At 41.4% G+C, this 24,643-nt stretch overlaps 1 protein-coding gene across 2 annotated transcripts in view; it reads left to right on the top strand.

The window, feature by feature from the left end:
- The window catches only part of DPYD (dihydropyrimidine dehydrogenase), a 609,807-nt gene that overhangs the window by 339,955 nt on the left and 245,209 nt on the right, over nucleotides 1-24,643 (top strand). Inside the window, exon 13 of one of the 2 annotated variants that reach the window (XM_077332982.1) lies at nucleotides 7,469-7,684. The exons of the other annotated variant lie outside the window; for it this stretch is intronic. Coding sequence (XP_077189097.1) covers nucleotides 7,469-7,684 — 216 coding nt within the window. The remainder of the gene's footprint in view (nucleotides 1-7,468; nucleotides 7,685-24,643) is intronic. 2 annotated transcript variants of the gene reach the window in all.

The following is a 24,643-nucleotide window of genomic DNA, read 5'->3' as shown; positions in this document are numbered from 1 at the left end:
CAAGATCTTGCCAGGTCCAATTATTTAGGGTAGTTTGATCCTTGACCCTCCAGAAAGGGTGCCAAACCAGTAGTCAATTGGCATTAGGCTGTGATGCATTAGCGACCTTTTTATGGATAAAGTCTTGTCACTCCGCTGGGACCTTCCCGCCACCTTTAATACAGAAAGGGAACTGGAGGCTCATTGGCCTTAGTGGGGGAATAAATTAATTAATTTCTGCTGGTGTAATGTTGTCATAGCAGAGGGTCTGCGCCAAACAAGGAGTGCCTCAAGCTCCCATTGGTGGATGAGGGACTAAAGGCTGTCTGTTTACCTCATTGGTGTGCGGTGGCAAGATCAAAAACACGCTAGCATTTATGCATGCAAAAACAAGCATTTCCATGACTGTTGTAAAAGAAAAGTCATTTTAAACCTAGTTTTAAATAGTGCACTGAAAAAACACAGTGGCTGCTATGAGTGCCCTTTCCATGGTGAAATGGAAATGCCCTCCACATGCAGAAATTTTAAAAATCCATGTCTTTTTTGGACAGATCTTTTGCAAGGTTTCCTGCCCTGCATAATACACCTAGGTCCACTGCCCTTTGAAAATAGTAGAAGTAGACCTGGCTTCTGTAGAATATTCCTGAAACCTTCTCCTAAACTACATGCAACAGATCTCAGAAATTACACTGCCAGAATTTCAGAAAAACAATAATTATGCTTTTTCTGGAACAGTCAGAAAAAGTTAAAACAAAATATTTTGAAGTATCTGCCCCTATTCTGTAGCCATTGTTTATGTTGTTGAATCTAGAACCCCAAGGGATTGCAATTGAATGTCTACCCATCCTAGAATTCAGGGAAAGATTTGAGTCCAAAGATACCTTTAAGACCAACAAAGTTTTATTCAAGGTGTGAGCTTTTGTGTGCGTGCATATTTCCTCAGACAATGGAACAAGAATCATGAATCATAATTAAATCTTTTAATCATAATTATAATTAAAGAGCCAGTTTGGTGTAGTGGTTAGGAGTGCGGACTTCTAATCTGGCATGCCAGGTTCGATTCTGCACTCCCCACATGCAGCCACCTGGGTGACTGAGCAGTGATCTCAGGGCTCTCTCAGTCTCACCCACCTCACAGGGTGTCTGTTGTGGGGAGAGGAAAGGGAAGGCTACTGTAAGCAGCTTTGAGCCTCCTTCGGCTAGACAGAAGCGGCATATAAAAACCAACTCTTCTTCTTCTTCTTCTTCTTCTTCTTCTTCTTCTTCTTCTTCTTCTTCTTCTTCTTCTTCTTCTTCTTCTTCTTCTTCTTCTTCTTCTTCTTCTTCTTCTTCTTCTTCTTCTTCTTCTTCTTCTTCTTCTAAAATAGACTTGTTGCTAGTCCCCTGTCTACTTTGCACTTCTTTCCACAACTGGGAAAGTGTCTGCCATTAATCACTAACCTTAACATTTTATGTCCCTACTAGTAAGTAAGCCCGCTGCAGGGAAATGCAGCGGGCGCTAGGACTCACCGGCGGCGGGCTGGTCGGCGTCGTCGTTGGTGGCGGCGGTGGCAGCAGGCTTTTGTAGGCAGCAGGCAGGCAGGCTCCCTCGGGCGGCGGTCTGACGCGGCGAGAGGCGCTTTGCGCCTCTCGCCGCGTCAGTCCGCCAGGCAGGGAACCCCCGGCAGCCGCGCTTTGCGCGACTGCCGGGGACTCCCTGGGGCGGCGGCCTGACGCGGTCAGCCGGGAGCAACTTGCTGTATGCAGGGCTTCCCTTGAAAATGCTCCGGATGCTCCAACTGGCCCAGAATGCAACAGCTTGGATCCTTAGTGGGACCCAGTGGAGAGTGCATATTCCATCTGTATTTTCCCAGCTGCGCTGACTTCAGATTGGAGACCAGATCATATTCAAGGTTCTGACACTTGCCTTTAAAGCTCTAAATCAGGGGTAGTCAAACTGCGGCCCTCCAGATGTCCATGGATTACAATTCCCAGGAGCCCCTGCCAGCATTCTAAATGGTCTTGGGCCCCTGTATCTGCTGGACTGCCACTATACCCACAAAAGGTCATTAAGACTGAGTGGTCAAAATCTGTCCCCCCAAAATAAAACTGTCCTCCCTAGTGGGATGCTTTCCCTAGTGAGGGCCTGTAAGACAGAGCTGTTCCTCTAGGCCAATGGTTGAGGCCAGGTAATAACATAGCAAACATATTGGCCTCCCTGCTTGAAAACCCACCTAATTTCCACCAATCAAAATACCAACTAACCCTCAGTAGTAAGAAACTATATGGTAGATGGGTTTAATTATGTTTTTAATTATTTTAAAATTTTAAATAGGCATATATATATAATCATTAAAGCCTCTTGTGGCACAGAGTGGTAAGGCAGCAGACATGCAGCCTGAAAGCTCTGCCCATGGGGTTGGGAATTCGATCCCAGCAGCCGGCTCAAGGTTGACTCAGCCTTCCATCCTTCCGAGGTCGGTAAAATGAGTACCCAGCTTGCTGGGGGGGTGAACATTAATGACTGGGGAAGGCACTGGCAAACCACCCCGTATTGAGTCTGCCATGAAAACGCTAGAGGGCGTCACCCCAAGGGTCAGACATGATCCAGTGCTTGCACGGGGGATACCTTTACCTTTATAAGTATTGTTATTTTTTTATATTACCTGTACTGAGTCTGTTGAGAAGGGCAGGCTATAAAATAAATTTATCATTATATCATTATCATTATATTATTATGATTTGTAGCAACTTAGCAAGTTCCTAGGAGGCACAGGGCTGTTTTTGCTTGTTTTTGTAACAATAAGAGGCGGAGAGGACATTCAGGGATCTTGTCAGTGAAGAAACAATAAACAGAAAGAGCATGAAAGGGGGAAGGGAAAGATCAATCCATTGAGCAGTCAGAAGGCCTCAGTGGCTAGAGTGAAGAATGCATTTCTTGTAGCCTGCAACATAAGCACTAATGTCTGTGCAGCACTTTAAGAGACCAACAAGATTTTTGAGGTATAAGCTTCCAAGAGTCAAAGTTTCCTTTATTTGTATCTGACAAATGGTCATCAACTCTCAAAATTTTATACCTCCAAAATTCTGTGCTACTGAACTCAAATCTAGCTGTAGAAAAGAGAGAGTTAAGTAGCATCTTAACAAAATCCATGGCAGGGTATGTGCTTTTGGCGAGTCACTGTTCGTTGCTTCTGTGACTTGCAAAGACTCATCCCCTGCCACAACTTTGGTTCGTTTTTATGGTAATACTGGACTTTTGGTCTTTGAGATTCCTCCAGGTGATAAAAAGCAGGGTACAAAAAACAGCTTTTCTTCTAATGTTTCAAGAGAATTGTTTCTATTTGTCTGTATATGGAAGGGAAAGATAAGGGGGTTCATAAAATATAGAAATTAAGGCAGTTCTGCTGTCCTGGACCCTACTTCAACCAAACAAATGCTCCCATATTTTCAGGCCAGTATTTACTGTCAGAAGCCCGTATTTACTCTGGATTCTGAGCTGTGTTTGGAGATTTGTACTGAGTATCCAGTATGTGAGTGGTGTAGCTGTTAGACTGTTGGTCTAAGATTGGGGAGACCAGAGTTGAAATCCCAATTTAGCTACAAAGCACACTACGTGACCCATACACTTTTAGCCTAAATCAGAAAAAAAACAAAAGGGATGGGGGGAAATGTATTTTCTTTTGTGTATGATTGAAATATTCAAGTTGTCTCAATGAAGGATGTCATAGCATCGTTTCTCTTCCCCCTCCCGCCTCTGATTCAGATTGTTACATGTGGGGGGATTCACAATATATAATTAACTGGTTAATGGTATTTTAAAAAAATCACATTTAAAATAATGTAATACAGATTACTAAATGTGATCTGTACATCCTCATGCCCAGATACTTGTTGTAACACACATTGTCAGTCAGGTACAGGATTGACAGGCACAATTTGCTGAAAATAAGAGGCAAAGATCTACTTACTTCCCATGAACCAACCACAAACAGGTAGGCTATGATAGCAATATGTGCCATGCAGTCTGTATGTCTAGTATTCATATTCATATTTCACATTAGTATAGCTTTAATGGCTTTTTATTAGTGTTAACTTACATATTCGTCCCCCCCTGCAGCAGTAAATAAATAATGTGTGAGCATTCATATCTAGGTTTTCCAGGTTTTTCATTGTTTTTGATGAAGCAGAGCCCTTTCCAAATATTTCAGAAATAATGTCATCATAATGTATTCTGAAAAGTAAATTTGGTGTTCATTCCATATGATAGACTGGTTTACTTCTGGAGCTTCCATAAGGCAAGAAAGTGCATCTCTGTATGTCAGTTGCTTGAAGAATCCAGTGCCAGAGCATAATGTACTGCAGAGCAATGCAATTTTAATTTGAATACTGTCTTTCATACAAAATGCTTCCCCGACTAACTGTAAATAATGCAATTATGGAATTAAATAATAAATAATAGATGAGAGAGCAATAGAAGTATGAAGGAGAAGAATACAAATCTTTCGGAGTGAGATTTAAAGGAACAGCAGGCCAATATGTTGCAGAGAAAGAGAGAGTTTGGTTGCACATGCCAGAAGTTGCTGAGAAAGGAAGATCAGCTGATGAAACATTGTGTTTTTAGACACAAGTGGATGGTAGAGGCTTTGGGTATCATTTGATACTGTGGGGGCGGGGAGTGCAAATCAAGAAGAAGTAAATAACCAAAATTATGTCATGATTTACATTGCTGCATGGAGCTCTGGGTAAGCCTGGCCTACGCATGTCCCACTTTACAGGGCTGTTGTAAAGACTACTGTGATAATCTTTGTGAAGCACTTAGAATGATGAAAGCTCTATGAACATGCAAACGTAGTTTTGTCTGATGGCTTGGTAAAGAGGTAGCAGAGAGCCTTGCATCTTTCACTAAATGTATAGGCAAGGGAGCCAACTCTCAGGGCCATTCCGCACTCGTTCAAAATTGCACAATGGTTGCAAATTGAAATCGCTACTGTTTTGCTGTTATGCACAACGTCGTTGACAATCTGCAACACTCCTGAAACCGATCCGCAAAAAGCGGTTCGTTGTAGCGCTTTCAGGGAAATCCCCAAAAGTGGATTCACCCTCCGGAAAGCGCTACACTCTTGCAACCAATCTGCAACACTAGCGGGAAAGTTCTGTGCGTTACCATTGTTGCGGTTTCTGCAAAGTCCCTCCACCTAGCTCTCTCCTTTGATCTTCCAGCGAAGCGATCACCATTTTTTTTTCTCGGAGCGAGTGGAGATCAACGCACCAGCGAGCTTTCGTTTACCCAGCGAGGCTTCCCTGGCTGCAGTCCCTCCCCAGAGCTCTTTTAAGTCACCAAGCACGAAGCAACACACAGCCCCGTTTGCTGGTTTATTTTCCCTTTATTTTTCACTGTATTTTCGGCCGAAAATCGCGCCCGTGCGGGGGGGAGGGGTTATTTTTTTTTCACTCGGGGGGAGCGTGGCAACGATGAAACGGCAGCTCAAACACCACCTGCTAGCTAGATGGGTCTCTCTGTTGCAACGAATCAACGCAGATTCGTTGCAACGTGTGTGTATTTTTTTAAGAAAAACTTTCCTTAAAGGGAAAGGGGCTTTTTGAGAGCATGATAACGGCCGCCCATTGGCTGCTTGACGGCCGGGGCGGGACGAAGCTCGGCAATATCGCTTCCTGGCTAGCGATTTTTGCTGAGACCGGAAACCTGTGGGAAACGATAGAAACGCAACTGGATTCCACTACAAAGGCAGGTATGCATAACGACTAATTCCACTATTTAAAATGGCGTTTTTTCGTTCCGCAACCAATTTGCTACATAGATCCTGGTGCGGAATGGGCCTCAGTTGGGAAATTCCTGGATATTTGGGGATGATGTTTGGGAAGGTCAGAGTCTGTAAAAGTGGGATGGTTCTACTAGAGGTGGGCATGAACCTGTAAAATAGAAGTCTATGTAGGTGATATTCATCCTAAATGCAAGACTGGCAAAATTTCTCTGTGATTTTATGTCACTGACAATGGTTGTTGCTACTGCAGTGTAATAGTGCTGTGAGTGTTGTGTCATCAAGTAGGTTGAGCTACAAAATCAGTTTTTTTTAATTGTAAATATTGCATGAAGTGCACTAGTTCAACATATTTAAAACATAGTCATCATACTTTAAAAACATCACACCTGGAAGACCCTTCCCACAGAGCTATGTCACACAGTGTGACATTTGACACCTAAACTTTTAGGGTATTCTGATGGCAGCTCATCAGAATCAACTAGAATCCACAGGTCGCTGCTAGCCAAATAGCTTTAAAAAGTGGAGTAATATGGACAGGAATAATCATTGCTCTGGAATACAGGGTTGATTAATTGGCAACATTTTTGTTGTTTTTGTTCTTTTACATTTAAGAATCAATGACAGAAGTTACTAGATGCAGCCTCTTGCCTATATACGCAGGATTTATAGATCTGAGCACTATTTCTTTTCTTTTGGAGTCACTATTTACTTATTTATTCTTGTTCTGTGTTGCAAAGAATCTAGGAATCAAGCCAAGCCTTCATTATACAGATTATTTCTTTTAGAAGCCTATGAAGGATTTTAATTTGGTTGAAAGTGTTTGTCGTAGCTGAAAAGCAACCCATAAGATCCCAGACATTTCTTTCCATTTAGAATTTGAAAGTGGAGAGTCTGAAAAGCAAGAAGGGGCAGGGAGAGAACAATTACCCCCACCCCACCCCAATCTGTCTTTATGGCATAATGTGAGGAATTGTTTATGCTTCATAGAATAAGGCTGGCTGGTCTTGAGGATCTCCCTGTCTCAGACCATTTACGCACTGGGAACTTCACTGTCCCAGCTCCCGTGCAGGAGCAAAAATCAGGGGCAGATGTGGAGCACAGGACCAAATGCTCCCCCGTGTGGGTGCAGGAAGAGGTAGGGCAACCTGTCACGACTAAAACTCCAGCCTGCAGACCGGCATGAAACCTCCAGGGCATAAATGGTTCCATACAGGATTTTCTTTTCTCATACATTCTCTCTGTATATTTGGGCTGCTGAGGCCTAACCGGGAGACTTCATTTGTTGTTTTAAGACAGGGTTCTAAACCAGGCTTTTGTGAAACCCTGGGGTTTCTTGATAGCCCTGGAAGGATTTCCCAAATGGGTGGGAGTTAATTATTTATTTAAAATATATTTTTAAATTTGTTAAACATTCTAACCCACCCACTCCTCCCAAAATGGGCCCCAGGTGGGCATGTACACAGCTGTGCTTCCCAACCATGTTTTGCATGATCATGCCACTTCTGAGGTTTCTTGCAGCCTGAATAATGTTTCAGGGGTTTCTCAATGGTAAAAAAGTTGGGAAAGGCTCCTTTAAGAGCTTGGGGGCAGAGGTAGAGCAGTAACACTCAGTTGCCTCTCTCTTTGATCCATTGTCTTTGTTTGTTGGTGGGTGGCTATATTTTGCAGGCTGCACAGTTGTACTACTTATATAAGCAAGTAGATTTTTTTGTTTGTTTCTACAGTCTTTGTATGGTGCTGAGGTTTCTTCTGTACCACATCTGCCTCTTTTCTACACCCCCATTGATCTGGTAGACATCAGTGTAGAAGTGGCTGGTCTGAAGTTCCCAAATCCCTTCGGCCTTGCCAGTGCAACTCCAACAACAAGTTCACCAATGATCCGCCGCGCTTTTGAAGCAGGATGGGGGTTTGCACTGACCAAAACCTTTTCCTTGGATAAGGTAAGAAATGCTGGGGCATGTTTAAAAAAGCTTTGTAACTTCCCTGAAGGGGCTCCTGGAGATTTAATACGATGATGCTGATGGGAGGGTTCCTATCTCTTTCCCTGGGCTTTAGGGTAAAAACTCCTTTAAGATGAACAAGACTCATATCTGAAGACTATGCTGTGCTTCTAAATATGAACTTGGTATTCTGCTTTTCTAGGATTATGTGGGAGAGTATCCAAGCTGGAAGTTAATAGCATCCAAGTAGGCTTGAGTTTTCCTAGCAGCTCTCTGCTTAACAACTGAGCACTGAGACGGAAGTAGAGGCTTTTGGTGTTCCATCTAGATTTGCAAAGCTGCTGCTGGTGGTGCTAGCTGTTCCAAGTGGGACTATTTGAAAAGCACTATATGTTGCTGCTAATAGTAATACTACACTTTAACATAGTGCTTTCAGATGTGCAAAGCATTTCACATAGATTAGCTCATAATTCTTCCAACAACCCTTAAGGGTTCATTGTTATTATAACCATCCTCAATGGGGACCAAGGTTGAGAGAAAACGGTTTGCCGTAGACAGAGTTTGTGTATGTGTGGGGGATAGAATCCCAAGGGCTTTCTGAATCATAGCTCAATTTTGTAGCCACACCAGTTCTCACTGATGGTATATATTAATTTTAAAAAATCTTCCTTATCTAATTAGTGTGCCCAAAACAAAGGTCCTTCATGCAAACACTACAGCAATGAAAACTGCTGCAACCAGTTTGGATAATACAAGTGTTTAAAAAAAATAAAAATAAAGAGTTTTGTTTCCTTTTGTTATGAAAATTATCAGTTGTTCTTCAATTAGCTATATTTCTTTCACTAAAAGTTGAGGGGGGGGGGTGTTGTCAAGGGATGGTGGAATCAGAGGCTGGAGGGAGAAATGAGTTTTGTATCTGAATCAAAATACTTGTTCTGGATGGTATAGATTTTCTCAGAATACCTTCTCTCTTTATGGAATTCCTAAGGTCAGCTGCAGGAATTCAGATGGTGACATGATGCTTTGTAGCTATTTCTTTATGTTCCGTACAGCCTATGTAAAAGGAAAGCCTTCTATATATTTTTTGAATGGACTGGCCTCTGGTGGTCAATTTAAGCATGTAGGAGTTTGTTTGGCTATATTATATTCAAAGAACAGATGAAAATCCCACAGGAGTTCTTTTTATATTTCCTTTAGCTTGTGTGGAAACTTGTTACAATATCTATAATGGAAGTTTTTTGTTTGTTTTACTCAGTGATGTACATCTATTTTTAAACTGCCACCTCCTGGAGTTATGGGAGGAGGTTGCAATTTTTTAAATTAAAAATCACAATTTGAATTTTATGTTTTGTATTTGACAAATTGTCAATTTTTTAGCTTTTCAAAATATGATTAAACTTCATCTATGAGTTTTTGTGCAGTTTTGGTTTGAGAAAATAAGAATTTCAAGCAGGACAATAATAACAATGGAAAACACCAGTGGAGGGGCTGGATTAATTCTTAGGTGCATAGTTTGCATATAAAAACCCTAGGTTCAATCTTGAGTATCTCCAGTAAGGATCTCAAGTAGCCGGTGTGAAGAAAGACCTTTTACGGCCTCAGACCATGTGGAGCTTCTGTCACTCAGAATTGACAATACTGAGATATGCAGAAGTTTGTCAAGAAGGCAGTTTGTGTCACTATGACTGGCAGCCCTAGGAGTAATCCTGCATGTTTTACTCTTCATTGTTGTGTTGAGGTTCTACTAAAATATCTACATTTTAAGGTATCAGCCTTTTAAGAGACCACTGGATGCCATTTGATTTAGATATCTGATCAACTACTGGTTTCTATACTTGTTTAAGGCTTCTATTCCTCTCTCTTCTTCTCTCCCAAAAGCCAAAGTTACAACCTGATACCAGCTCCACCCAGCAGCTCTCCTTAATCCATTTGCTGTAGTGGTTAAGAACAGTGACCTCTAATCTTCCACGTGCAGCCTGCTGGGTGACCTTAGACTAGTCACAGTTCTCTCAGAGCTCTCTCAGCTGTACTACACAGGGTGTCTCTTGGGAGGATAGAAAGAGTAGGTGATTGTAAGCCACTTTAAGTAGTAAAATTAGGGTACCATAGGTAGTAAAAGGTGGAGTACAAAAAAGCAGCTTTGTGTAATAAAAAGCAGAAAACACAAACAGCTCTTCTCTCTTCTTCAGATCTGGCATTCAATACCAGATGCACCAAAGATCAGGGCATGAAATATTGGGGTTTCCTCCCCCCCCCCCTGTTTCCCCTCTCTTAAATTTTAGTTATCCAGTTCATACAATATATTGTGTTAGTTGTTTGCTCCTGCTAAATTATTGTATCTGGCTTTTGATTGGGGATTTTGTTTTGGACCAGCTTAGCTATCTGCATCATCTGCTGGTTTTGTGTGGTGGTTTTTAAATGTTTATTGGATATGACAGCACAGTCTGACTAACCCACAAAAAGCAGAATTTTTTAATTTAAACTGGGGAGGAATATGTAGAATCACCGAGTGAAATCTGAGAACCTTACAGAACTCTTTCAGGCTGGATTCAAAGGAAAACAAAGAGGGGTAGGAATGAAGATGGTACAGAACATGATTTTTTAAAAAAGACACAGTCTGCATTTTGTCTTAAAACATAGAAATATACAGATCGGTTACATTAGGCCATGTTTAAATGTATCAAGATCTCAGATTGCCTGAAAGGCTACGGGGATAATGCAGAGGTAGTTCTTCCTCTGCAGAAGCAGAAGCCAGTGTGTATTCAGATCTGCCTTCAGGACTAGTCAGATCAAAAAGGTTTATTGTAAAGCAGAAAGCAAAAGTAAAGATAAATGTGGTCTAGTGTGGTAATGGATCAACAGAGCTACCTGCAGTTTTTGTATGTGATTGCTGTTTTAATCCTTTTCCTGTGTTAATTTTGTACAAACAACAACAAAATGATTATCATAATGCCCCCCTACTACTCAATAAAGTATCAGGGAAAGCAAGGAGGAAGGGAGGAATAGGTGAGATTCCGACATCACTTGCAATGCATCTCTGGAAGTGATATCATTACTTTGGGATGATGCTCTAGAATCTCTGCAAGATGATGGTTTCATTTGTTTGCATGCCTGTGCTACCCTAATCCTCCGGCTGATGACCAGCCCTAGGCTGGCAACCCTATATAGACTTATTTTTCCTTGGTAATTCTGGATATCCTGTTGCATGTTTTCTTTCTTGCCATAAGCTGCGTGAAAACCTGAACTGTCAAAGTGGTGGGCCATCAGTATTTAAAATAAAGAATTAAATGAAAATATGGATAATATTAGGTAAAAAAAGAGAGAGCTCAGAAATTTATTTGTTATATTTATATACCACCCTCCCCTGAGGCTCAGGGGAAAATGCTAAAGGCATTTTTGTCTTTGGTTCTGTAGGCCTGGAAAAATACATGTTGTTTGTTTGTTTTAAATTGCAGTGCAGTGTCTTTCCAGGTCATCTCTGCATATGTGTCTTTCCAAGCCTGGAGTTGCCCAGAAGGTTGTGTGTAATTGTTGTCAGCCCAGAATTAATTCTGGATCACTGAAGCAGTCACTTCTTTAATTAAGGTGGTGTAATAGTTGCCAGTGTGACCATTTCTTATTGCACAGCATATTTGCAGAGGCATTGACCTACTGACCATATTTCTGAGCCATCGTCCACTGCAGCCCTAACTTGTTTGAGTCTCATGGCCCTATCTGTATGGTTTGCCTCAGTGCCCCCCTCCTCCCCGTGCCTTCAACACCTGCAAAAACATACATTTACCTTCAGCTTTTTCTTCCTGGCACCAGAATCTGGATATTTGTGTTTCTTTGTAACTAATAACATTCTGATTATTACATTCTGGGCTCTGCCCACCCCAAGCTAATTTTTCAAATGACTCTATGACTGAAGAAAAAACACTTCCCCATGAGACTGGGCTTTTTTGCATGCAAAGCAACTACATGGGCCATATAGTGATTTTACATCAGTAGAAGCCTACTTTAAATGGGACGTTGTGTGAGTACAAAGTCTCAAGGGTGAGTTTGTTGGCTTCACCCACTACCATGTTGAAACCAGGTCCAAGATGGAATTCTCAGTGAAAAAATTGTATCTCCTCTAGAAGCTTCCTAGAGCCACTGTGGTATAGTGATTAGGAACATAGACATCTAATCTGGCGAGCCGGGTTTGATTCCCCACCCCACCACATTCAGCCAGCTGGGTGACCTTGGGCTTGCCACAGCACTGATGAAGCTGTTCTGTTCTAATATCAGGGCTCTCTCAGCCTCACCTACCTCACGGGGTGTCTGTTGTGGAGAGAGGAAAGGGAAGGCCATTGTAACGCGCTTTGAGAAAAGTTTTGTTTTGAGGCAAAATGGCATGTTGGGGAACTCCTGGCCATGCCTTGAAATCCCCCTGCTGTCATCTGGCAGCACTGATAAGGCTTGGGTTCTAAAATATGCATTTTCAAGCACTCCCTTTATGTTGATAATTTATTATTTAGTGTATTTCTTATCCTGCTTTCCTCTACACTGGGGACCCAAAGAAGCATACCAAAATTTCAAATGCAATTTAAATAAATTTAAGCAAGTTTCACAGTGATTGCTGTTCAAGCCTATTAAAAGAATTTGCAGTGGGAACTAAATATGCCCAACTCCACAATCAGTGGCCCAACCAGTTCCATGGGCCTATCCCAACACTCCTTAATGTGTGTGTGAGTTTTGTAACTGGCTTGGAGTCGTATTTCAATAAATCTATCTAATATAGACTTTCTCAACTTTTTTATCATTGAGAAACTCCTGAAACTTTCTTTAGGCTTTGAGAAACCCCCAGAGTGGTGTGATCATGGGAAGCCTAGTTGTGTGCATGCCTGCCCGGGGCTCCTCCCCTTCCCACTCCCTCTAGGCTCATCACTGGCCATTGGAGGGGCAGGTCGACAGGACTATATATGGTCATATCACCGAATACATTTTTAATATTTTTATACATGCGTGTATGTGTGTGTGTCTAAGCAGGCAAAGTGGCACATGAGGGGAACTCACATAGGTATCTCTGATCCTCCCAAGAAGGGTGTCCTGCAGCTTCCCTCCCAAGAAGGATATCCTGCAGCTTCTTCATCATTTTATTTTTATTTTTATTTTGTGGAAGGGTGTCCTTCCACTCTCCCTTGGGATGCTCTGCCATGCCTTCAGGCTGCTAGGAAGTCGAGCTTCAGATGCTTAAATTTGGTGCAGCACTGCTCCTCTCCATGAGCTTTCTTGCCACCAGCACATACACCCATCTGGTGTGCATGTGGGTGCCATGAAACGTGGGAGTCTCCTGGAATGCAGGACCATGTCCAGAAGAGCCTCAATTTCAGCCCTCTGCTGGAGGCTCCTCTTTATGGCCCTGGCATGTTTGCAAATGGCCGTTTTCCAGGAGAGCAACACATAAACGCCCCTCCTGAGATTTAAAAAAATGCATCCATATGCTGGGCCAGTAGCAGCAGCGATACCACCATGCCTGCCAGCCCTGTTGCCATCAAGCCAGTACAGGGGGGGGGGAAAGGAATATCGGCAATAGTCGTGACCACCCCTTCCAGCCCTCAATCCCCCTCCCTTCTCCAGACAAGTTATGTAAAATCAGAGAATCACAAACATAAAACAAGCAATGCAAACTTTATTTTTTGTTTTACATAAGACATATGGTTGGATTCTCATCTCCCCTGATACTGCCTATACAGGAATGTGGCAATGGCATCTCTGACCCTCTGTCCCTCCCTGTAAATCCTCTTTTTTGTCTGGTCAGTTATTGGTCCCTTCTCATCCACAACCATAGTGTCCCTCTCCTCATTGTGCACAGGAATTTCATGCCCCTTCTTGCAGATTTTATGGCGAGTAATACATGCTTTGACCACAGGTGTTACATTGTCCTGGTGAAGAATTCTAGCGAGAATGCACCTTCAGTGCCACCTGAGTCTCCCAAAGGCACACTCCACCACATTACTTGCCCAGGAATGCCTCAAGTTGTAGTAACTCTGTTGGTCACTGCAAGACTTCTTCTAGGAGGTCATGGGCCACTTCCTCAGGATGTATATACTGTCAGTCAAGATCAGGGCTGGCAGCTGTACCTCCTCTATTGTGACTGTAGGGACAAAGACCCCAGCGTCCATGGCAGTGCACTGGTGGGACTCCTGAAAGGCATCATGTCTCCTGCCGCTCCAGCCCAACTCTGCATCTATGAACCATCCAGTGAGGTCCACGGTCCCTTGCAGGAGCATGGAGCAAAAGTACTTTCTGTTGCCATACCCCCATATGAATCTGTTTGGGACTTGTATTGGGATGTTCACAGCTCCAATGCAGTGGGAGAATCCCAGCCAACCAAACCCGTCCATGTTCTGCAGGAGACACACAAACAAAGCAAACCCTTGAGACAAAAGAGTTGGTGGATGAGGTGAAGGAGGTGGGGACCCTAGGGGGAAGTGACCATGTCCTCATAGAATTCCTTTTGAGATGGGGAGCCAAGGAAGCTTGTAGCCAGACGCGGATGTTGGATTTTCGTAGGGCAAACTTTAATAAACTCAGAGACATGATGAGTGTCATACCATGGACGAGAATGCTGGAAGGGAAGGGAGCATGTGAAGGGTGGGCGCTACTCAAACAAGAGCTATTGCATGCTCAATCAATGACTATTCCAGAAATACGAAAACACTGCAGGAGCTCTAAGAAGCCTATTTGGATGAACAGAGAACTTCAAGAGGAACTAAGAAAGAAAAGGAAAATGTTCAGGAAATGGAGGGAAGGACAGAGCTCTAAAGAAGAGTACCTACAGGTTACTAGGCACTGTAGATCAATCATCAGAAAGGCCAAAGCTGAGAGTGAGCTAAGATTGGCCAGGGAAGCCCATTGTAACAAGAAAAGATATTTCAGTTACGTGAGGAGCAAACGTAAAGTAAAGGAGGCAATAGGCCCGCTGTTGGGTGTGGATGGACAAACTCTAACAAAAGATGCACAGAAAGCAGAAAGGCTTAGTGCCTATTTTACATCTGTTTTTTCCCACAGGTCAAAGTGTTTAGGCACATCTAGAGATGGCTGTAGCCAAAGGATAGTGTCTGGGTGGCAGGTTAACATGGATAGAGAGGTTGTCGAGAGGCATTTAGCTGCACTGGATGAGTTCAAATCCCCTGATCCAGATGAAATGCACCCGAGAGTACTCAAAGAACTTTCCAGAGAACTTGCACAGCCCTTGTCCATCATCTTCGGAACCTCTTTAAGGACTGGAGATGTCCCGGAGGACTGGAAAAGAGCAAACGTTATTCCAATCTTCAAAAAAGGGAGGAAGGATGACCCGGGAAACTACAGACCAGTGAGTCTGACCTCTGTTGTGGGGAAGATAATGGAGCAGATATTAAAGGGAGTGATCTGCAAACATCTGGAGGACAATTTGGTGATCCAAGGAAGTCAGCATGGGTTTGTCTCCAACAGGTCCTGCCAGACCAACCTAGTTTCCTTTTTTGACCAAGTAACAGGTTTGCTGGATCGGGGAAATTTGGTTGATGTCATTTACTTGGATTTTAGTAAAGCTTTTGACAAGGTTCCCCATGATGTTCTGATGGATAAGTTGAAGGACTGCAATCTGGATTTTCAGATCGTTAGGTGGATAGGGAATTGGTTAGAGAACCGCACTCAAAGAGTTGTTGTCAATGGTGTTTCATCAGACTGGAGAGAGGTGAGTAGCGGGGTACCTCAGGGTTCGGTGCTCGGCCCGGTACTTTTTAACATATTTATTAATGATCTAGATGAGGGGGTGGAGGGACTACTCATCAAGTTTGCAGATGACACCAAATTGGGAGGACTGGCTTATACAGGTAACAAGGGGGTATGTTCTGGGCGGGGATATGCACTTGATGGAACAGCAGGCAGCAAAATAAAAAGGGAAAGTGAATTCCTATCGTGGAACAAGGCAATGCTTCAGTGTTGTGGTTTTAACACGTTGTTATATGTAAGTTTCAATTTCTTTTTAAAATTAAATTTGGTGCTCGGGGGAACTTTTCAGACCCCAAAACCTCTACTAAGAAGGGATTGGTTGCAGCCACTGACTGACAGCCTAGGAACAGTAAGTAAAGTTTGCTTTGCTCTTTCTTCTGCATTCTCCCCCAGCTCATAAGGAGGAGAAAAGGTGCAACATGGTGGCTGATGGCCACAAATGCGAGGTTAGAATCCTGTGCTTGTGAGCCAGAATCCACGCACTTTTTAACCCTACATGCGGAATTGGTCTCAACATTCCAACACTCTTTATTATTTATTTATTATATTTATATACCTCCCTCCCCTTGCGGCTCAGGGTGGTTTACAGAAAACTTGGAGATCATGATACAGGTAAAAACATGGCTCAATAATAGCAGCAGGATAATAACAGTAGTAACAGTAATACCAAGCAAAACAATCCAAGAAAAGGGCTTGCACATGAAGAGAAGGGGTTCTGCTGGTAGGAACACTACACTTATCTAAAGGGATGCTTTTTTGTCAGGAATGGACAGCTGAATTAAAGAGACTAAGACATACCAACTGGTGAACTTGAGTGTACCCATCTGTTTTCTGTCTGTGGATTGGTACTATACATTAATATTAGGGGAACTAGGGCATTGCATTAGGGAAAAGCACAACACACCTGATGGCTGTGTCTGAGAATGGCTTGGTCACATTGTACTTTCCCAGGATTCTATGCAATATATCAATCCCTCTAACTTTTATATCCCACCTATTGTGATGAAGGCCACAGACACCGAAATGTCCCCCTGCCCTAATACACATGGGGTAGTCACAGTACACATGTGTCCGCACTGCTCCTTCTGTAAGCATTTTTTTTACTGTTGATAAAATGTTATGTTTCCACATATTTCTTTCCCTGTTGCCCCTTAGACCCATTATGCACGGGGGTTTTAGCGCGCATTCGGGGTGGAATGGCAGCGATAAAGTACGGTGCCGGCCACAACTGGCTGCAGATTCGATGCATGCCGCCGAAAAAGCCGCGTTAGTGGAACGCGGAAGAAACCGCAGCTTCCGGGTGACTGGGGCACAACCAGAAGTGGCGCCGAGATCGCCGCATGCATAATCGGTTACTCTGGGTTTTGCCGCCGTTGGGTCCCGTCCCGTGCATAACCAGTTTGCTTCGCTTCTTCCCCCTGCGCGTTTTCCATGTGACCCAAAATCGCCGTTTCGGCGGCTGTGCATAATGGGCCTTAGAAGAAGAAGAGCTGGATTTTTGTATCCTGCTGTTTACTACCCAAAGGAGTCACACAAGAAGGGAAATGACAAGAAGGGAACACAGAACTGTGACAAATGGGATGCCATGTAATCACCCCCTAAGAAGAGTCTCCTGTCTGATTTTCCCTTCCCATATCTCAAGACATCGTTCTTGAAAGCTCATCTGTAACCACTAAGCCACAATTCCCAAAGGTCAGTCCTCCCCCACACTCAACGAACATTCCAAACCATACCTTCTTTACACCCATCTCTCCATCTCTCCACTCTCATGCCCTTATTTGCCACCCTGCCACCACAACCCCCCCACACATTCAACCCCATGTCCTTACAGACTGTACAGTTTCTCCCCTTACTCTTCCCACTGTCAAGCTCTAGCACCCGTTGTATTCCTCAATACAACGGGCTTTGCCCCTAGTTTATATATAATAAATCTCTCCAAATTAATATTGGTGTGTTCTGAAGACTATTGAAGTTAAATGAATTTGTCAGACTAAATAAATAAGCTTTCTTAAACACTGTATGTGACCCACCTAGAGCTTATGCCTGAAATAACATTTTGTCTTATGCAAAAACAAAACACTGGTGATTAGTGTGTGTGTGTATGTGTGTGTGTATGTGTGTGGGGGAAGACTGAGATAAATTGAACCTTTGTTGCATAGTAAACCAATTCAAAACTCTTTGTCCTACATAACCATTTAATTTAGTTTCACAATTGAAAAGAATTTAAGCCCCTTTCATTCATTTAAGGTCAGTGTCTAATTGGAACTGTAACATAGGTACATGGCAATTTGTTGCTAGCGTTTCAGTGAATAGTGCATTTTGGGGAGGAACTTAGTATTGTTCTTTCAATTTGTAATTTTGTTGTTGGATCTCAAGAGATGTTTGGTGAATTATAAAAAATTTGGTGATTGTTGACATTCACATACAAATCCTGGAAAAATTTGAAACTCTCAGTAAATCCTGAGAGTCAGCTAAATGCCAACATTTATAGATGACTTAGCTCATAGTAGAATGTATATTTTTCGTTCAGAAGCTCACACTCTCCCATTAAAAACAGGGTTCAGAGAGACCTCTGTTTGATACCTTGGAGGGTCACTGAGAAGAGACTGTACCAAAAAGACCAGTGTTTTTATTCACTATGATCATTTACACACTGGGAACTTCACTGCCCCAGCTCCCGTGCAGGAGCACAAAACGGGCAGATGAAGTACACCAGGCCAAATGCTCCCCCGTGTGGGTGCAGGAAGAGGTGGAGCAACCTGCCACAACGAAAACTCCGCCCGCAGCCCAGCATGTAACTTCCAGTGCATAAATGGTATTCAAGGCAGCTTCATATATTGAAGAGTAGAAGAGACTTCTGCTTCTCCCATTTTTTAAATATTTCTAATTGGAGACTGTTATTAGTTTTGCCTTCTTTCTTTCAGAAGCTGAAGATACAACTTGATACAAAGATACAGCAGCAAGGATAAACACGCGAAGTACAGCAGGAATATTTGCTTTGATTTTAGTGGTTTTCTTTGTTGGTAAAAATGTAATTCTGATTAATCAGAGGCATCTGTCTTGACTCTGCTGGTGACACGCATTGATTTTGATGCTGTCGCTTCCAATAACCTAGAAGCTTTTGCCTTTATTAAGGCTCACCAGCAGAAATAAACATGTGGAGTGACTTCATCTGAAGTCTCTCTCCTTTTTTAAAACTCTGCCAGCTACAATATTTGCTAAGGGTTTCGAAGAGAGAGTTATGATTAAAACCCAATTAAGTTCTGAAGACAGGCTCTGCACTGCGAGGAATCTTCAAGTCAGTTGTAGGCATGCACTCACATGATGTGCAGCGACTTATGTCAGGGACGACGTGGTGCATCTGCCAGCAGTGCTTGCCAAACGGAGCCGTTGCCTGTCTGCATAAGCTAACTGTACTACGTTTCTCCATACTATTAGTTACCCCTATTCATACTACAGGCTGGTGGTGTTTCCATAGGGATAGAAATGGGAGGCACATACTTCTTTCTGCCCCCCCCCCCATAATGTCAGTATGTGGCTGAATTGAGCCCACGGTGGGAACAAGCACATCTTTTTCCTGATACCACAGCACTGTCATTACTAGTGTCAATTTGAGCTGTGAAATCGCCCCCACCCCTTCCCTCTTGTTTATATTAAAATGGAGGGCTTGAGTTATCTTAATATAACAAAGTTTGTTCTATGGAGTTTTGTTAGAATATGAAATATTAATATTTTACAGGGCAAGTTGAGGCAGTGAAGTGCGATTTGCCTAGCTTGCATAGGATAAACTAAGTATATGCTTACCGAGGGAGTTGCATGAGAATTAGAGCCCTGCTTGAACATCTGCTTGGAATTTTATTATCCTGTCCTACTGACAGTGTTTCCCTTGTTGTTTTTTTAGATTGACAGCAGAATATTGCACCGATATTTTTTTTCCTCAGCAAATACGTTTAGGTGAACTTTGTTTCCTTTTCTTTAAAAAAAATAGGAATTTAAAGGCTGCTTTTGATTTTCATCCTATAATTTTTATATACTCTTGACATTTGTAGATGCCAGATTGAAGTCTAGAATGCTGTAGCCAAGACAGGCCATTGACTTGCAGTGAAATGCCAGTTGATATCTCAGTAAACAGAAATATTCTGTGCTTTATTGTGTAGACTATATGAAAGCTACATAGGCTTTCTTTGGAGAGACAAATGATCAGATTGTTAATGTCAAATGGGGAAAAAAGGACTATTTGCCTTTCTACTAAATAACATCAAAGACAATTTTTATTAACACCAATCCTGGGGAAAAATACTCAAGCATTTTACAAGATATCTCAGCTTCGCCTGTGATTTGAATTATTTATTGTTTTGCAAATAAATGCTGTGCTGTTCCATGCAATTTGAAATGTGGATTTGAAAAGAGGGAATTGTAATAAGGGACAGGTATAATGAGTATAACATCTTTTATTTGTAAAGCTTTATATTGTTCAAGAAAAGAATGTTTGATTTTTTTTTCTAAAAAGGAAATTTTTTGTTTAATCCTTTGTTTATGAATTGTACTAAGGATCCTAAAACCATTTATTTTTGCGTAGTTCAGTTGAGCTGTGTGAGCAAAAAGGATTTGTACATCTCAATCTTTCTGTGGAAATATTTCGGTGGAAATGATGCTTTAAAAGAAGAAAAATATATATAATTTGAAGTGAATTTGGCCCTTACGTTTCTAACAGTTTATATTTCAGTATTCTCAAATGCTGCTAGAAATATGTGTTTTCTTTTTGCTGCATACATATGTGTTTCACTATTTTAAAGAACTAGTAGTATGTGTAGAAGGAAGATGAGAGTCTTGCCTAGTATTAGTCATAGATAATGACAGGTAACCATGTTTGTCTGTAGCAGTAAAAAAGAGCAACTGCCCAATAGGACTTTAAAGATTTACAAAAAGTTGTGGTAGGATATGATTTGAAGAAGTGACTCACAGAAGCACATACTGTGCCACAAATTTTATTAAGTCTTTAAGGTGCTACTGAACTCTTACTCTTTTCTACCGCTAGTATTGGCCAGGTGAACTTTACAGTTCAGCAAGGATTTAAACTCTCCACTGCATTGCTAACCAGGATTCTAAACTGTGAGCAAACCTTGGTTTGTATTTCTGTTGTGTAGTGCAAGCACAGTCCATAATCTTCTGGTTTCACTTGCCATGAAAGTAGAAGTTACCAGTTAGCTTAGGTAATGTATGTGGGGGGAAAGCATTAAAGTACCATATGAGTAAACCCAACATTTCTTAAGGTCTTCTTCACAAAAGCCATAATTTGTTGTTAGGTTTGAACCAATTGTAAGCATAAATTTTGTCACATATTGACCGATTTTGCACGGGGTAGGAAGTCTGGGCCGGCAGCAGCAGGGCAACAGGGGAAATTCCTGATTGTGCATGATACCAATGCCATCCTGCCCTCCACGCATTCTCAGAAGTGGCAGGGCATACTACCCCACTGCTAGAAACCAGTAGCGGCCCAGCACAGCTGTTGCTGTGCATAATCGGTAATTGGTGATCAAATTATACAGCAATCTCTTCTGGATCTCAGAACTCCAGCACAGTGCTCCCTCAGTTATTTTAATAGAAAAAGGTAATCTACTTGGACACTTCTTTATGTTCACCAACAGTCTGTGGTGATTGGAGAATAAACACAAAAATGTTACTGAAAATACCCAAGGGATGGTAAACCCTTCTCATGGACTTCTGGTTGTTTTTTTGTATTCATTTCAGCATCCGGATTTCTCCCAATGTAATCAAGGTGCTTTCCCCAGGAACACATCGGTATGATAAATGGAAAACTGTATTCAATTTTAACTTTAGATTTGGGTAGGGCAGCTGTTTTGTAATACTTAACAAGATGTGAAATAGAACACAGTTACATCTGTGCTTTCAGTTATGCAATTATTTCTGTACTATTTACAGATCTTTTTTTGATGAGGCAATCGTCAAGGAAATTTGCTATGCATAAAACACCAATAATAATAATAATAAACAGCTATTAAAAGAAATAAGAGTTAACTGTAGCCTAAAAGACACACAAGAAAACCTGCAGAAGAAAACTGCAATTGGACTGGAGGTGTGAGTAGAAGGGGGAGGGGGGTCTTCAAAAAGCACAGTGCAGGTTTGATAACAGATTATAAGACCTAAATGATGAGACGTTTTTCTGATCATATTGATTCAGTGGTCAGGTGAATTGATGTGTGCCTGAAATTACACTCATTGGCTTGGTGGGAACCCAACTGTGGGAGAATGACAGGGGAAACTTCTGACACTGCTTCGTATTGGAAGCCAAGCTTCATTTAAGTTCCGAATGTGAATTTGATTCTTTCTTCTTTGCATCTTTTATGAATACTAGACCATTGCTGGTAGTTCTTTCAAGCCTTACTTCCCTTATCTGACTTGGAGATGTTGCTGTGTTTTTTGCTTTGACTCTACAAAGGTATGAGTTGGAACCCATTGGTCCCTTCCATTATCTTAGGTGTTTTGTTCTAGTGGAAGGAAGTTTACCCTGGTGCAACAGGCTCTTCCACTCTCAAAAGTACCTTTAGTGTCAGCGGGAAGGGTCTCCACTTCAGAGATAAGCATGCCCCCAGCAGAAATATATCAGAAGGATCAAAGTATAAAATATTCAAAGCTCATTCTATTGTAATGGCTAATAAGCATGGCCAGAAAATCTCAATGAAAATATCAGTATAGTATTACTTCCAATAAGTTTAGGCAATATGCCTTCTCAGGAACCATTAAATTGTGCAAATTTAACAAACTTTCTTTTTCCCTGGCTGTCAGGCTGTCTAGCAAATTATCTAGTCAGTTATTAGCCAGGGCATTAATTTAAAAGTTTAAAAAATGTAATCAGGGTAGGATGTCCTTGACATTTTCAACTTTTGAAAACCATTTTATTTTTCTTAGCTTGGATTCATATCATGGGGTTATCCAGGCGTATGTATCCTTAAACTTCTTAGGTGAACAAAACATCCACCCTTAGGGTTTGAATTCAACTATAGATAACCCGGGTAGGTCTTACCAATATTTTATTTTTTTAATTTGTTATAGTTGGGCAATGGGCCACATAACAGTGCTTATTGACAAAATATATGTTTGGCCTTCTAAGGATAATTGGAGTTGGGTAGTTGACAAACCCTGCTTTTAATTTCATTTTTTACTTGAATCCACCAGTGTTGAGAGATGAATACCAGTTAGTCTTTTCATCTCTATTTTAGTTGCAAAGGAGAGACGTTTCAAAAACTACAGATCAAAGTCTTAAAGTTTCTTCTGAAGGATGTTCCCGTATGGATACCCAATTGTTTCTCCCTTACCTTTTTACCTTAAGCCTTCCTTACAGTTAGACATTTTTATTTCTTTATATAAAGGGTGTTCATGGTATTAAGATTTCCTACTGTTAAAATTAATGATTGGACTTTAGTGAATTTGAATGATGTTTTGGCTGCCCTCTCCTGACATCTGTCCACATCTGTTCTAGCTCCATATTATATCTACTCAATACAAAATTACAGAGCTTATTATGGAAAGGAAGTCCAGAAGAACCAGTAAGTCATTGAAAGTTTCTTATTGTTTACAGATGGAAAAGGAATTACACAGAAGTTGCTATACTAAGTTCTTGAACCATGGAATATAGATTTACCTCAGATTATATATAAACTGCCATTATCATTGGATTCTGAAAGTTTGGCAGGTTTCTTTTAAAACATTAATTAACTAATTATAAATAAAATTGCCTAGACTTAGTTATGGGACATCAGAGTTTGAGGAAAAATTTAATAAGTTTTTATTATAGTAAGAAGTTTTCATTACTAAGAAGAATCTAGGCTTTCAAAAAACTTGGATAATGGAATAATGTAAACTATTTTAAATAACACTTTCCACCAGCTTTTATTCCACAACTACCACAATTGCCTTTTCTGCAAGAATTTGTAAGAAGATGGACATGGATTCTTTGCTACCCATTTTGTGTGTGTGTGTGTAATTTGTGTGTATAAGTCCAAGCTGAGAGTTGTGCACACCACCACAGATAAAGATCAACCAAAATGTTAATTCATATATACCTGCAAAGTATGATTAATAGATGAGAAGACTTAGCAACTCCTGAAATCTTTTTTATCCACATTTTGCTATTGTAAGAATTGCACACCCCAACTTCATTATTATGTAGTTTGTGTAAGGGAGTGTTTTCTATTTATTCAGGAATAGCTAAATAAATAATAAAAGCAATGTAATCTTTGCTGTTTTATAACTAAGGTGGATATGTTAGCATGTTTACCATTTTTTACGTTTTTCACCAACCTGGAATCTCTATCTGTCATAACATTGGTTGCATAAAAACAAAACAGATCAAGGTTTGAACCCATCAAAATCCAAACAAAGAGAGTTAGTGCAGTCCTGCTTGTACCTCACTTACTGTTTTCCTACCTTTGTAGCACCCACAATTTGCTTGTGTGATGTCTTGCATAAATGGAAAGCTGATTGATTATGTTCAACTTAACACAAGGGACTAGTGGGGAGTTTTTCCACACTTTTGTGTGGGAAGGAAGCCTGACATTTATAGAAATCTTTTTCAAGCCCAAGTTTTCTAAGTTATAAAGAAAAATGTGCAAGGAGTGTACATTATTCCGATCTTCAAAAACGGGAGGAAGGAAGACCCGGGAAACTACAGACCAGTGAGTCTGACCTCTGTTGTGGGTAAGATAATGGAGCAGATATTAAAAGGAGCAATCTGCAAACATCTGGAGGACAATTTGGTGATCCAAGGAAGTCAGCATGGATTTGTCTCCAACAGGTCCTGTCAGACCAACCTGGTTTCCTTTTTTGACCAAGTAACAGGTTTGCTGGATCGTGGAAATTCGGTTGATGTCGTTTACTTGGATTTTAGTAAAGCTTTTGATAAGGTTCCCCATGATGTTCTGATGGATAAATTGAAGGACTGCAATCTGGATTTTCAGATAGTTAGGTGGATAGGGAATTGGTTAGAGAACCGCACTCAAAGACTTGTTGTCAATGGTGTTTCATCAGACTGGAGGGAGGTAAGTAGCGGGGTACCTCAGGGCTCGGTGCTCGGTCCGGTTCTTTTTAACAAATTTATTAATGATCTAGATGAGGGGGTGGAGGGACTACTCATCAAGTTTGCAGATGACACCAAATTGGGAGGACTGGCAAATACTCTGGAAGATAGAGACAGAGTTC

Source organism: Paroedura picta, chromosome 4 (genome assembly GCF_049243985.1).
Source record: "Paroedura picta isolate Pp20150507F chromosome 4, Ppicta_v3.0, whole genome shotgun sequence".
NCBI classification, from domain to species: domain Eukaryota; kingdom Metazoa; phylum Chordata; class Lepidosauria; order Squamata; family Gekkonidae; genus Paroedura; species Paroedura picta.
The sequence above is the reverse complement of the archived record's forward strand: the minus strand, read 5'-3'. Positions and strand labels throughout refer to the sequence as shown.